The following is a 14,943-nucleotide window of genomic DNA, read 5'->3' on the forward strand; positions in this document are numbered from 1 at the left end:
AGACATGTTCTATGGCTGCATTCTGCAAGCCATGAAGACATTACACTTACACGTTTCATACCTTTCGTATCAACGTTTCTCAGGTGACAAAGTATATAAGCTGACTTTGTTAGTGGGAGGTGGAGGGGATGGTGGGTTGAGTGTCACCTAAGGGCTCATTTATGCTCAACATTAAATACGGATCCGGATACGGACGGAGCCTTCAGTCTGTGCTCCGCATTCATTTCGTCCGTATTTCTGCACGTTTCCATAAAGCTTACAGATACAGGCCAAACGGAGCAGTACCACCAGGAACCGCGGGGGCAGTGTTGCTGTCACTACCCTATAAGTAGCTCTAGTGAGACACGAAGAAGAAATAACAATTCAATTTCTTTCATCGGCAGTACTAGAGAAAAGAATTCTTCGTCCTCACCGACCACCACCTCCTACAGCGCTGCCCCTGTTTTTGTCTTCTATGCAAGAGGTACATTATCAATATCTCCTCCACAGTCGCCATGTTTGTTTTTGAGTTTGTTGTTGTCATAAACTTTAGACGCTGGGCTGCCTCCTGGTGGATATATTGGTCAACATCCATGCCAACGTAAAGGGCGCATGGAAGTATGTGGGCAGTGATGGTAACATCGTTTGGAACAGACGTATACATTTTCGTACGTAAAGGGAGCATAAATGAGCCCTAAGTATGACACCTGTCAAGCTGCAGGTCACTGTTCAAGACCAACAAACAACAAACCTGGTTGTGATTTAGCGAGTCATTGCTGTGTTTCCAGCAACTTTTCAGGCGCCAAACTTGGGTGTTTTGTAGCAACCTGTCGCTGTTTTTCCACTGAGGATTGTGACCCCTAAACCGTCTATTTTAAGCCAAAACATCATCTTTTCCCAACCATAACCAGGTGGTTTTTGTCCATCCATCCATCCATCCACTTTCATCCGCTGATCTGGGGCCGGGTCACAGGGGCACCTGACCAAGCAAAGCTCCCCAGCGACGCTTTCCAGCTCCTCCTGGGGGGGACCCCAAGGTATTCCAAGGCCAGATATGTAAACCCTCCAACGTGTTCTGGGTCTGCCCCAAGGCTTCCTACCAGTGGGATGTACCCAGAACACCTCTAACAGGAGGTGTCCACAAGGCATCTTGATCAGATGCCCTCAACTGACCCCTTTCAACGCGAAGGAGCAGCGGCTCTACTCCGAGCTCCCTCCGGATGTCCAAGTTCCTTACCCTATCTCTAAGACTGCACCTAATTCTCTCAGTCATTCCCCATAGTCCATACCCTTGGGTATGGTCATCTGTTGATTAGCTGCAGCGGCGACGCAGGAGTGTTTTCAGCTTGATACAATTACTGCCCCACCCCCCTGATAATGAAAAATATTGGAAGTTTGCATGTTCTCCCTGTGTCAGTGTGGGTTTTCTCCAGGTACTCCAGCTTCCTCCCACAGTCCAAAGACATGCAGGTTAACTGGTGACTCTAAATTGTCCGTAGGTGTGAATGTGAGTGTGAATGGTTGTCTGTCTCTATGTGTCAGCCCTGTGATAGTCTGGTGACCTGTCCAGGGTGTAACCCACCTCTCGGCCACTGTCAGCTGGGATAGGCTGCAGCAATGGTGCCTCCAAAGCGTGGATGTATTTAAGTGAGGCGTCGCTGCCTGTCCAGTGGTGACTGTGCCACCAAAAGTTGGTATAATAAGTCAAAACAGGGTCTTCTCTTAACTGTAACCAGGTGCCTGAATATAACCACACATTAACCACTGTGTTGTTGAAATGAAGACACATAAAGTTTCAACACATCCGCCACATAATAAGACACAAATGTTACATATTCGTGGTTTGCAGAATTGTACAATGCCAAGATTAATTCTGGTGATAACGTTAAGCATGGCTGCAGACTCTCAGTCTGTCTTTTATACAATGTGGGTGAAAGAAAGAGCGAGCGTTCCTGTATGTGCAGCTGTGTTTTGTCACTGGATCAGCAAACATAAATTATTAAAAGCTGAAGCCCTTTGTGTTACCTTCCATAAAATCGAGAGCAGCTGAGGACGCTGTGTGCACAAGGTTTCAAACTGAAATGAGAACAACAGGACTTTTTTTTTGTAACGGAGATGTTTATTTAGACAACTGAATGCATGCCAGAAAGAACTGTGTTACAGCAGCGGTAACTTTCAGCCCTCTCACTTTTCTAACTCTGAGGGAGAGACCCGAATCAGGGACACACCAAACTTTGGAGTTTTGGTAGAGAACACTATCTGCTCTAATTTATTGCGTTGACACATTACTCTTGTCGTGTATTAAGGGGGACAGGGGGACACAGGAGGGGGTACCACTGTTGAAAGTTGAAGCTTTGGCCAGAGTATCGTGAGTTGTTCATATCACTGTTTTGGCAAAAGGACAAAAGTAATTCACACCTTGCTTTAAGGGAACTTTACCTCTCACACAAAACACGTAAAGAGACGATTAAAAAAAGATGCACTTACTGTAGGTAGCATTCACATGCAGTATAACGTGTCTTCTCCTTCAGACTAGATTTAACATTTTTCTCCACTATTTCTTACAGAGATTCACAGCTAATGTTTTTTCAGTTCGGGGATTTATCTTACACATAATGGCGACTGGATGAACAAAGACATGTTGGATGGATTTTGGGAGAACGAAATGTTGACAAAATTGTGCTTATCGTTTGCGGGATCTCTGTCAAACATTTTGTCGTGACACAAACCCCTGAACTCCTAAACGTAACCCTTTCATCCCCCAAAAAGGGAATTCCTCGACACGATTTCAGCCAGTTGGTCCATCAAAGTTTTCTTATAGTTGCTGTTGCCGTTGTTTCTCCAATATATTGATGAGCCAAAAATACCATAATATCAAAAATAAATGCAACCCTTTCACAAAACAATGAGCAATAAATAATAATCAAGTGGTGTTCTTGTACTGTATATGTACTGTATATACACAGAGAGTTAAGTTTGTTGTATATATGTACACAAAACAACTTTCAGACTGGCTTTTTTTAGCGTAGCCTACGACTGGAATTCGTGCCCGGAGTCTACGAATCCCAGGAAAAGCAACAACATAATAACTTACACAGAATCCTGGAGAGCTGACGGGATAATGCACAATAGACTACTATGTTGCTTGTAATTTTTGCCCCCCAAAATAGAAGCAGTGGTCTGGAAAGGAAAGGAAATATAAAAGAAAAAATGTTTTTTTTAAAGGTAGGGTGTAAAAAAAAAGCCTCTAGAATTCCATAAAATAACTAGCTTATTAAAACATTGATTGACAACAACATGCACAATTCCCAGCCTCGCGTGGAGAAGGTTATGATGAAGCACTTTCTCTGCACCGCGGCGCGACTTTGCAGTTTTTGCATGTAACAATGCTTCAGGTGCAACCCTTCCCTTTCCTCCTTTGAAGGTTGCTGTCGTCCGTCTTCACTCGAAGGACGAGACGGAAGGTTCTTTTCTGCTCAAACGCTTCTTCAGAATAAGAGTTTTTTAAATCCGCTATCTTGCAGTTCACATGCTCAGGTCACAGAGGGCGGCAGGTCGCATCGTCTCTGCTCCCCGTTAACGTCTGTGTATCTATCGACTGTTCTCTCAGCACATTAAGTCCGTCTGCTTGCCAACAAACACCTCACTCAACGTTTTTGTCCCAGTTTTATTTTAGTAGCTTATGTACAGGAGGTTGAAGTGTCTGCCAGGCAGTATCCCAGGCAACCAGCCGTATCCTCACACATTTACAGTATGCATTCCAGTTTTTCAGTCCTCTGTTCGTCTTTGTCCTCTTCACAGGTTATGTATATGTCTCTGAATGAAAGCTCTATTGTTGAGTGCAGCTCATGGATTTCTACCTAAAAGTGTTTTTTTGTTATGGTTCTGCTGTTGTCATGGCGAGGTCACTGAATCATACGTTGGACACACAATCTATAGAATGTGTTTTGTGTGTATGTGTGTGGATGCATGGGTTTGTGCTTGTGTGTGACTGCATGTGTGCATCTCTGTGCTTTTTCCTCAAACGCTACGTGGGGGTCTTTGAAGCTCATGGGTCCTCCTGTTGCGCCCTTTCTTGTTTTCCTGCATCCGTCTCCACTTGGCCGTGTGCTGGCTGCTCGCCCGAGACCCCACCGCGGCCTGAGAGCTGGCCAGGCTGCCCTGTCCCTTCTGGCTGTTTTGCGTCTTCTGATTGTTCTTAGGTGCTTGGCTGCTCAACGTACCCATATTTGGTTGACCTTTCTGGGTAGCCTGGCTCCGTGCTGGCCCTTCAGCTGTTGGAGCTCCACCCTGGGGCCATGACCTGCTCTGCAGCGGACCGGCTTGTTGCCTCTGGGCATTGGGAGGCAAAGCTTTAGGCCGTAACGCGAGGACGGAAGCGTCGGTGCTGTCAGGTTTACCCTGACTGCTCCCAGCGGGTGTCTTCACCCTCTTCTGTTTGCGCTCCTTCTTCCAAACTCGATCGCAAAACTCCTCCACGCTGTTGAGGTCTGGGTGGTCCAAGAGAGACAGGAAGTCTCGATACCACAGCCTGTGCTTGGGAGAGTGACCTGCCCCGCCTCCTGCACCGGATAACCCAGGCAGGATGTCACCCAGTTTCTGGGTGGGGATGACCTGGAGGTTGAGGCGCAGTAGGGGCTGGATGAAGCCGTGCTCGACAGCCTGGCAGTGGTAGACTCCTGAGTCAGACTGGGTCAGGCTGCGTATGAGCAGGCCCTGGTCTGTACGGAGCACCCTGTCATCTAGCTTGATCTGAAAAAAGACAGAGAGAAAGACAAAAATAAATAAGGAGCAAGAAATGAGAAAAAGGGACAGACTTTAAGGGAAAACAAGTGTGTTCCCATCTGGACTGAAGCTTCTAGAACTGTCAGATTCAGCAATGTCTCCATTCCAGATGTGTTTTAGGACATAAAAATACTGCTGGGAATAAAAATGTCAGACATACCAAACAGACGTCAAAGAACAAGTGGAGATGAAGGTCAACATTTGCGTTGCCACATGTCGCCTGTGTCTCCACCAAAAAGTTACACTAAAAACACAACAAAGACTACAGCCGATGGCCAACAAGCACGAACATTCTACATTTGCGTGAGAAGAAATAACTCTCCATACCAGCAGGTGGCAGTAGTCGGCATTCATCATTCAAAAAGGGAAACTGGAAAACCATCGGGACGGATACAAGAAGCTATTTAGCCAGTGAGCACAATAACAACACAACCCGATGTTAAAAGGACAAAGGAAGATTACCGTATGCTAGCAAACAATAACACAAACAATTACAAACCATTTCTGCTAAAGTGCCCAATGGCTAGAAACATAATTTTATCTCATATAAAAAGTGTTTTTCGATACACTCTTGACTTAAGCCCTTTGTTTGCCTTCCTCACGTCTGTTTCACTTCTAGTGCATTACGTTAAACTGTTAATCGGAGTGATTCATTCACCAACTGACTTTCGTCAACCAAAAAGTCAACAAAGGCCAACAAGAGCTTATAGTGTGCAACAAAAACTAGGGTAACAGACACTCAAAAACAGCAACATTGGCCAACGCCCCACCATCTGCTTGGGTTTTCACAAAAAATTCAATGACCCACAGTAGTTAAAAAATTGGAAACGTACGTCTCATCCTACTGTTATTAAAAAATCAGAATCTATTATTACACAAACAATTTACAAAACAATCACACTTCTGTAAGTTGCATATAGGACAACAATGAGCTTCCAAACGAGTTGTGATGTCACAAAGTCACACTTGTACATACAGTAAAGTATGTCCTGAGCTCATATTTAAGGTTGGAAAAGAACACATAAACTCTTCCCTTCCAACACATGCATATGAATAAGCCAGTGAATCTCAACAAGTGAAGCGACCATGCAGTTTCAGCACAAGCTGAAGCTTACATACAACAGCACTGTGTGAAAAATTGCTCCCATGTCATTGATCTGAAAGGGACTATTGTGTTGAAGCAGTGAGGATAAATGGAGGGATCCGGCCTATAAAGAAACATGAGATAAGATGTTTATAAAAGATTAAAGGATTGCTGCTGGGATATCTGCCAAGAGTGTAAAATCCTATCTCGTAATATTAAAACCTGCTGTGCGGTGGGTTGCGTCTGATAAGCCTTAAAGGAATATGTCACCCATAAAGCTGAGGAACTCGTCAAAGCCAGACTCCATTGACAAAAACAGTAATTTTACCTTGCTGAACATTGGAGCTGCTGGTCTACCACTGCCTCGATTGGCAGTTTGTTTGTGTTGTTGTGTGACTTTGGTGTTAAAAAAATTCAACAAAGTCACACAATAACACAAGCAAACTGCCAATCGAGGCAGTGGTAGACCAGCAGCTCCTGTGTTCAGTGAGGTAAAATTACTGTTTTTGTCAATGGAGTCTGGCTTTGAAGAGAGCATAGATAAGTTTCACTTTCAGATTAGTTCCCTGTTGCAAAAGGCTGCATGTTTGGGAATTACAGAGGGAATTATTGGATAAATGAGACTTTGATTATGCTGCATGTGTTGTGTGAGAGTTTGTAAACAGATGTTTTGATATTGTTTTGTTGTTGTTAAACACAGACCCCTTTTACTCCTAATTGATCAAGAATTCTTTTTCCATTTTTGGATTTTTCGTTCACTGTGAAGGCGAATTATTTTTACGTTTTTGGATTTTTTTGTTCACTGTGGAGGCAAATAATTTTTCCGGTTTTGGGATTTTTTGTTCACCATGGAGGCGAGTTATTTTTCAGTTCTTGGATTTTTTGTTCACCGTAGAGGCGATTTTTTTTTATCCGTTTTTGGATTTTTCGTTCACTGTGGAGGTGAATTATTTTTCCGTTTTGGGATTTTTCGTTCACTGTGGAGGCAAATTATTTTTCAGTTTTTGGATTTTTTGTTCACTGTGGAGGCGAATTATATTTCCGTTTTGCATTTTTTGTTCACTGTGGTCGGAAAAACAAAGTCTTCCTACCATATTCGTCAGAACAGGAGGTGAGTAACTGAAACATAAATGATCATTTTATCGTGTAAATATTCCTTTAAAACTCGTGGATCTGTTCCTCAAACTGGACTTCCTGGATTGTATTTCTTCACCCTGAACGCCCGGTTAGACAAATACAGCCCCAGAAGAAAGTGAAGCAAAAGTAATTGGTTACATCACAGGGTCAAAAGTCAATCTAAACATCCACACCCCTAGGTTAGCCCCCTAGGGTGTTAAAGATCAAGGGGTCAGAGGTCATTACATGATAACACAGGAGAGGAAAGGTGTAGCCTTTGGCAGAGAGATGATGTTTTGTTTGCAGTGATTGAATTAGCGTGAAATCGAGCTCATCCAGACTGGGATGTGTTGGTTTTCCAATCATCCAGCTGTATTTAACAAAACTCAGCAACAACGTGAGAAGCATACACACCTCGTGCTTGCGGTCGTCGTTGGGCTTCTGCAGCTGCCAGTATATGAGCGCTCTCTGAGACTTGGGGCTGCACTCCAGGAACATGCTGCTGTTCTCCACGCCGTACACGCTCCTGTCCTCCACGCTGCTTCCAAAGCCGTCCACGTCGTCTACTCAAAACAAAACACACACAGGCAGGGGGGAATGAGAAGTGTGTGGCAAGAAGAGGAAAGATAGAGCTTTGATTCTCTGCCTCAGCCCGACTGGGCTGATTTTCGCCAGTGTACTGGTGTTTTTTTATTTGTTTATTTTCTAGTGAAACTGGCAGTTCTGGTGCAGAAATGGCAGAAGTTGTATTAGACTGAATTAAGAGGGAAAGAGAGGAAAAAGACTGCAATACAGACGTGACAGAACAATCGAGCAATATAGGGGAGAACAGAAAGAAAAGGATAGGCTGAGCACCAGAAGCGGACAGAAAACTAGAGAAAACAATCTGACCATTGTGACAGATCAGAAACTGAGAAAGATACTGACTATGTACAGAGTCAGTGATCACAGACTGTTCATACAGACTGGCAGACACAGGCAGACCTGTGACAGGCGGTGTCAGCTCTGTCCTCAGAAACAGAGCAACATTTCCTGCTACAATGTGGCACATATGAAGACCTCAGAACAAAATTCTTCACAAAAATTGAATGTGAATTTTGATTCACTCTCTGACCAGACGACAATGCAACATCTACTTGGAGAAAATTGTGTCAGCGCTATAGATGCAGCAAAACATGTCAGTGCAGGGCACAGCCGAAGAGACAACCAACACAACAACATATAGTTCATTTCATCACAGATCACTTTCTCCTTTAAAATGTATGTCTATGTCAATAAAGCTTATTGAATTGAATTGAACTGAATTGAGAAAGAGGACTACAAGGCAACTTGGTTGGCAGTGTCTGCTTTGGCCTCCCCAGCAGTGGAAGAGGTGTGTGCAACATCATCTGTGCACCGCATTGCCATGGACCACTGTGTGCACTCAATGACGGAGATGCACCAAGGTTTGCAGCCATAGATTTTAATAATACCTAGGTACCAGACCCCAAGATGGCGCCTTTTCTTTCCGATGGAATAGCACGTCTAGCACATACACCAGAGAAGTTTTCTAGCCCCCAGTTTTTCTTCCCTGGTATGCTGCTCGCTGAATATGAGCAGTATGGCCCGCCATGATTTTCCACTCAGCTCATAGACAATGTGACATTTTTTGGTGGGCGGGGCTTAACCGGAGACAAGTGGTTTCAATGACGAATCGCATTGCTGATTTATCGCATCTGGACTCAGAATAGACTGTGCAGATATAAAGTTTGGTGTAGGTAGCCATAGCAACGCCCTTTATAAACAACAGGCCTGTCAATACAAGCAAGTGTTAGCGGATAGTGGGTTAGCTTCGTACTAGTGATGTGACGTTCACGAACGAGCCGAGTCTTTGAACCAGCTCTTTTAAGTGAACGAGTGAGCGGCTGCACTGTCTTTCTCCCTCACAAAGTAGTCTCTTTCAACTTATTGCGGATAAAATAATCTGAAATAAATGGATACAGAGTAAATCCAAGCAAAAAACAAAGAAATTAGGAACTGGCTCATTCACTCTAAAGAGCCAGTTCAAAGACTCGGCTCGTTCGCAAACGTCACATCACTACTACAGACATTAGCTGGGAGTGTATGTGTGATTAACTTAACCACTTGTTGATTCAAAAAGAAATCTAAAGCTCCATTTCCTAGACCAACAGGACTTTCATTTTAATGTAGAGCGCCAGACTGAATTTTTGAACGCACTATGTCAGGTCACTCACTCTCCTGGACCGCGAGTGTTACTTGAAAAGGTAAACACTGACCAACGGGACCAGACTGGCCAACCCGTATGCTCTCACTCAGTGGATGGATGAAGTCACAGGAAGCTTTGTGGTTGGTTACTAAGCCAATCTTACAAAGGAGGACTAAACGTGAACAGTTTTCTCCAGTTTGTTTTGCTATTGAAGCTAACATGTGCTAAAAAGTTAGCATTACGGAGATATCTAATATTCCTCTTAATACATCCCCAATTTATAATGAGGTGGACATGACAACCCTTAATACACATAACGTTATTCATCCCTACAACAGGAAATACTTTTTCCCTAACTTGATATGAAGTGTGCACTGCACACGTGAGCATTTTTGATAATCGCTTCTATCCAGTCCTTTCGTCTTATCGCATTTAACCATAGTTGACTTTGTTTTTGTTGACGGGCTCCTTCTATTCTGGCTCCCAGTAACACAACAAGACAACATTTTAAGACTCCTGTGTAGCCTACAGCCCTGTGTTGGAGAGTCATGTTTTGCCTCCAGCTTACAATGGATTGTGACATTGTGACATCAGCCCTGAAAGGGTCTATAGATTTTAAATTGTGATGACGTCATAGTTTTTAATGCCTTTTTTTCAGCTCCAGAAAAGTTTTACAAACACAAATCCACCATGGATCAAAAATTCATAACAGAAAGACTTATAATTGTCCTTGTTTGCAGTTCCAGGTTTCCTGTCAACTGTTTTTTATTTTATAATAGTGGCCTATTATATGGGGAGAATGCTTTTTTCCCCACTACAATACAGTGAGTGGCCACTGTAAAAATTGGCTGCAAGGCTGAGCAGCTTTCCTGGGGGCCTGGGTGCAGCCCATTCGGCTGAACCTGTTGAGCGTGAGATGTAGAACCAGGGACAAACTATTTAAGTAACATAAGGAAGAGAAGAAGGAGAAGTGGTGTGAGGAAACAGATCAGGCCTTAGCTTAAAAAAAACTGATTTTAACCAGGCTTTGGCCCAGAACTGCTGCTGTGGTTCGGACTTGGACAGCTTTTTTTGGGTTTGATCAAAGCTCTAAGAAGAGAGTGTGTGTGTGTTTGTGTGTAGTCATTAAAGTACCATGATGCTGAAGGTCTGAGCACTGGGACAGAGGGTCTCCGTTTCTGATATCCTGCCGTCTGGTTCGCCTGGGAAGAAACCACAGTGACAGTTAATGGCAGTAGTGGGTGTACTGGTGATTTAAGCAACACATATTCTACAATATAGACCAGAAATGCACTTATCATATGTTCTGCTCACTGTACTGCTTTCATTCAACCACTAGGGGGCAATGTTACCCAACACTATTCCACATTGAGCTTTTAAAGCCTGAAGAGTGGGTATTTATTGAACCTTCACTCCACTGTTAGTGCAAAAAGCTGGCAGAATTGTTAGAAACATAAACCTGCCGAGCAATGAAACAGTGTGCTTCATTGCCTTCTGATGAGCCGTTATTATGAAACACATACAGCATTGTTTCGCCCTTGAAAAGCCTTGTAAAAGCAGCCCCGCTCTTTGTCCTCTCACTATGAAAGTCCACTATGTCATTCAGATTTTTTTTTTTTTTTTTTTTACTGCAACGGCGAGGCGTTTTCATATCCTGGCTTTACTGACTAAATTGCAAATGTGTCTCCCCTGTTCCCAGTTGTCATGGTGGCATTTTAAATCTCGCTGTAAAAATCAAAGTGGGGAGGAGAGGCGGGGTAAGCCAAAGGTGAGGCGAGGGTTGGAAAGAAGGGAATGAAGTAGGTAGAGGAAAAAAAGTAGACGCCTTAGAGGTAAAAAAGAAACAGATGGAGTGGTCAGTGTGTGTGTGTGTGTGTGTGTGTGTGTGTGTGTATTCTGCACACACAACCCTTACTTCTGTGTGTCATACATGTTTGGACACTCGTCTTTGTGTCTCTTTCTCACACATGTCCCTCCTCTGTTCGTTTCCTGGCCTAACATTCCTGTCTTTTTTGGCCATCTGAGCACGTGCGGGCCCGGGTGTCTGGTTCTCATTCTGGGAGGGAAAATATTTGCAGTGTGGAGGAGAGCGGAGAGGAGCCGGCCCTGGCCTTAACTATGGGGTGTGCCACCTCCTCTGTACCCCTGCCAAGCTGGAGTATACCCACTGGCCTACTTCTGCTGGTGTGAGAAGTTCTGGATGAATGAGATGCAGGGGTGTAGTGCTACGTGTGTGTGTGTGTGTGTGTGTGTGTGAGGGCCGTGGTGGTCAGCCTAATCCCGCTGGATACAGCAGAGGGTAATTTGAGGGTGTGTATGTTCATACCTCCTGGCTGCAGGGTGAAGCGGTCAGACGGCTCCTGTTGGCTATAATTTAGTGTGTGTGTGCTTGTGAAGATGTATATTCATGTGTGTGTTTTTATGACCGTGTGTGTGTGTACATCTTGGCTGTAGGGCGACGGGATCACAACTCCGAACAACTGTTGCTGGCAGAAGTTACAACCCAGGTTGTACCTCTTGGAATGCGTGCTCGGCCTGTGTGTATTTAATGACTGTATTTTGTGCCTGTGTAATATTTTGACTCCGGATTACTTCCATGTTTAGATGTTTTGGCATGTACCGTGTAACCGTGTGCATTAGTGGAGGTCTGAGTTTACAGAGACAAAGTGGAGATGCCCTTGAGCAAAGCGTTTAAAGGCGATTGCAGCAGCAGACTGCAGGTGCACTGATAACTCCCAGGTGTTACTGTGTATGACGGCATGACCACAAAGGCAGGATGTTGCTGAGAAGAAGCATGCAGGCTCAGCAGGATAAATAAAGGTCAAAGTTTTGTTTGGTGCGTGCATGCTCCTACCTCTTGGCGGTAGGAAAGTATCTCGAGCACTCGGCGCCGTCCCAGGCGCAATAAGGGTCTCTGGCCAGGCAGCATTCGGCGCAAGCTTTCCCATACACCTCGCAACGGTGTAAAGACATCTGCGATACGCCCAGGCCCGAGCCAAGGTACAGCTGTTGCTGTGGGAGCAAGATACAGAGCGAGGATGTAAAAGTTAGGTATTCCTGTGAGGCTCACTTGGAAAGGCTCCTGTAAAAGAAGGTGGCTGTGGCTTTGGCTCTCAGTAGGCACATTAGATTTCTTTGTTTTTGCATATCAGTGTTTGCATTAAGGCCCAGAAGTTCTCCATTTTTAGTTTCGTTTCAAGCCCTGTCAACGACTTCATGATAAATTATTGTGTGTGGAAACTTTAGCGGCCTTTACCTGCTTGGTAGACAGCTCCATCGCAGTAATGGGAGTCGGCTCCTGCACAAAACAAACACAGCACAGCTGCTTTATTACCACATCTACGGACATCGTGTGTATTTATAGGCAGCAGCTTCATAAATTGTTGTTAACACTCAATTTTCAGCGTCGTACCCTGAAGACAGTCATCTCCTCCAGCACCACCTCCTCCAGGTCGTGCCAGCTCTCTCTGGGGATCGTCACCACCTTCAGCACCGTGCCCATGTCTGAAAGAATAAAGACATTCAGATACAGTTTATGTGTATACAAGTCTGTTATCATCATGTATGAATAAAATTTGTTTCAAAGTAGTGAAATTCACAGCTTAAAGTCCTGATCAGTGGCTGCCACTTTTGTTTGAGATTTGTTACAATATAGATGCCACTGTAAAGTCAAAGATTTGTTTAGTTTGTATTATAATGCTGAATTACAAAATAATGCTTGAAATATTTAATATAATTTCTCAGGAATATTTTTTAAATTGCCATTTTTTAAAAAAAAAAAAAAAAAAAAAAAAGAAGAAAAAATTTGTTATATACAGGTTTGAGTTAAAATAAAAATGTAATTTATCAGTTTATTTTGTATATTTAAAAAGATAAGTAACAGGAAAAATACATAAAATATACAAATGATACCAAAATATACAAGAGCCTGCTTGCAAATCAAATTTCTTTCATAATAGTAATAATAATGAAAATGACGCTGGATTCAGACGCATCATCGGAGCTCATTTTCTCCTCATTTCTCTATTCACATTTCTGAACTGTGCTCATACTGTGGCAAGAGGACCTAATTTACAGTGTGGTGATCAGTTTTCTTGCAGCAGGAAACAAAACACCTTATAAATGCACAGGGACGTGTAATCTTTGTTAAAGATATACTCTGCAGGATTTTCCTAAAAAACAATGTATAGACTCATACACAAGTCATCTCTTTCAATCATCATTTATGACATCATTATGTTTTCGGGACGTGTTCGGACAGCACTCAGGTGAGGTCAGAGCTTTATGAAAAGGTAGCCAGATAGATAGATAGATAGATATGTAGATAGATAGATACGTAGATAGATAGATAGATAGACAGATAGATAGATAGATAGATAGATACGTAGATAGATAGATAGATAGATAGATAGATAGATAGATAGATAGATAGATAGATAGATGCATAGTATACCTTTAAAACCTGATTCAAGTAAGTATTTTTTAGTGAAACTAGGTAAAAATGTTAATAATCCACCTTTATACCCCATAACTGTGACTGATTTCAATCATTTGCCAAAAACTCAGGCTGTACCGAATGTTACGTTTTACATTCAAAGCTTCTACTAAGGTTTTAGAATGAAGCTTTGAATGTCTGCTGTCATATCTTATGACATTATCACCTTAAAAAGAAATAAAACTGGTTGAGAAATCCTCCATATGAATAAAGTTGTTAATTGGATTAAATGAGCTGATGTGCTTTTTTATTCAATCAAATGTATGGTGCTGTTAGATTGGTCGTTGATATAGGTGTGGGCTAGCGGTAGAGAATATGGACTGAAGCAGACTATTCTGAGAGATAAAAGCATGTTGTGAATTTTGGAAACGATCAGATGTGTCTTTTTTCAATAAATCTTTTGGACTTTCAGACCTCATAACACTGGAAATGTTATTGGAAATGTTTGGATCACACAGGCTGGAAACAATCCCACACAGCCACCACTGGAATGTAACTCTACAACTTGTTTCATACTAATAATATTAGCGTCGTTTAATGTTAATCTGCAACGGTGCAGAAATGTCGGGTTTAAACAGAATGAACAGACAAGCCAAAAATGTGAATGTGAAGTTGTGTACCTGTCCCGATGAACATGACGTCATACTGTCCGTCCTCAGCCTCCACTCTGTCCACCACCAGCTGGGAAAACTGGTAGTCCACATCCGTCCGCACCATGATGGGACGCCCTCCAATTGGGTGGACTGGGTTGTACATGGCTGGGTGACCCCTGGCAAAGGTGATGACATCATCAGGGAGGTCCTTGGTGGAGTCGAATCCTCCGAATGTCTTACTGGGGCACTGAGAGTCGGAACAAAAGGCCAGGCAGTTGATTAATGTTAAATTATCCAAATCCTGTGAGCTAATTTGACTTGGCTTGTAAAACCATTTATTAAAAATTGTTTATGCAGAGACTCACAGTGCCAGGGCGGGGGTAGGGCACCCTCCCTTGGAAAGGCACCCACTGGTAGTTGGGTCCATCTCTGTGGGCATAGGGCCCCAGGAAAACCCTCCTGATGTCTGCCATGTTGTACATACACACTGCCGAGCCTTTAAAGATGTTACTGTGGAGGGAAAGAGAGAGAAAAAGAAAAGGAGTTTAAGGATGAAGGGAGGGCGGGAGTGAGAGGGCGGTGAAAGAACGAGAGATGACAGAGACAAACAAAAGGGATTCGCAAACGATTGGTCACAAGACAGGGATTAGGAGTTTGTGAAATGCTGAAGAAAGACAACAAAATG

The 14,943-nt window shown here is 43.3% G+C and overlaps 1 protein-coding gene across 1 annotated transcript in view; it reads right to left on the reverse strand.

Moving 5' to 3' along the window:
- Positions 1 to 2,093: 2,093 nt before the first annotated feature.
- The window catches only part of sema3aa (sema domain, immunoglobulin domain (Ig), short basic domain, secreted, (semaphorin) 3Aa), a 51,974-nt gene continuing 39,124 nt past the window's right edge, over positions 2,094 to 14,943 (reverse strand). The window contains exons 10-17 of the mRNA XM_049566234.1: positions 14,624 to 14,768; positions 14,286 to 14,505; positions 12,583 to 12,674; positions 12,427 to 12,468; positions 12,025 to 12,182; positions 10,305 to 10,372; positions 7,379 to 7,527; positions 2,094 to 4,731 (exon numbers count right to left, since the gene is read on the reverse strand). Of these exons, the coding sequence (XP_049422191.1) occupies positions 4,000 to 4,731; positions 7,379 to 7,527; positions 10,305 to 10,372; positions 12,025 to 12,182; positions 12,427 to 12,468; positions 12,583 to 12,674; positions 14,286 to 14,505; positions 14,624 to 14,768 (1,606 nt within the window). The 3' untranslated portion in view covers positions 2,094 to 3,999. The remainder of the gene's footprint in view (positions 4,732 to 7,378; positions 7,528 to 10,304; positions 10,373 to 12,024; positions 12,183 to 12,426; positions 12,469 to 12,582; positions 12,675 to 14,285; positions 14,506 to 14,623; positions 14,769 to 14,943) is intronic.

The sequence above is a fragment of the Epinephelus fuscoguttatus genome, linkage group LG22, assembly GCF_011397635.1.
Source record: "Epinephelus fuscoguttatus linkage group LG22, E.fuscoguttatus.final_Chr_v1".
Lineage (NCBI taxonomy): Eukaryota > Metazoa > Chordata > Actinopteri > Perciformes > Serranidae > Epinephelus > Epinephelus fuscoguttatus.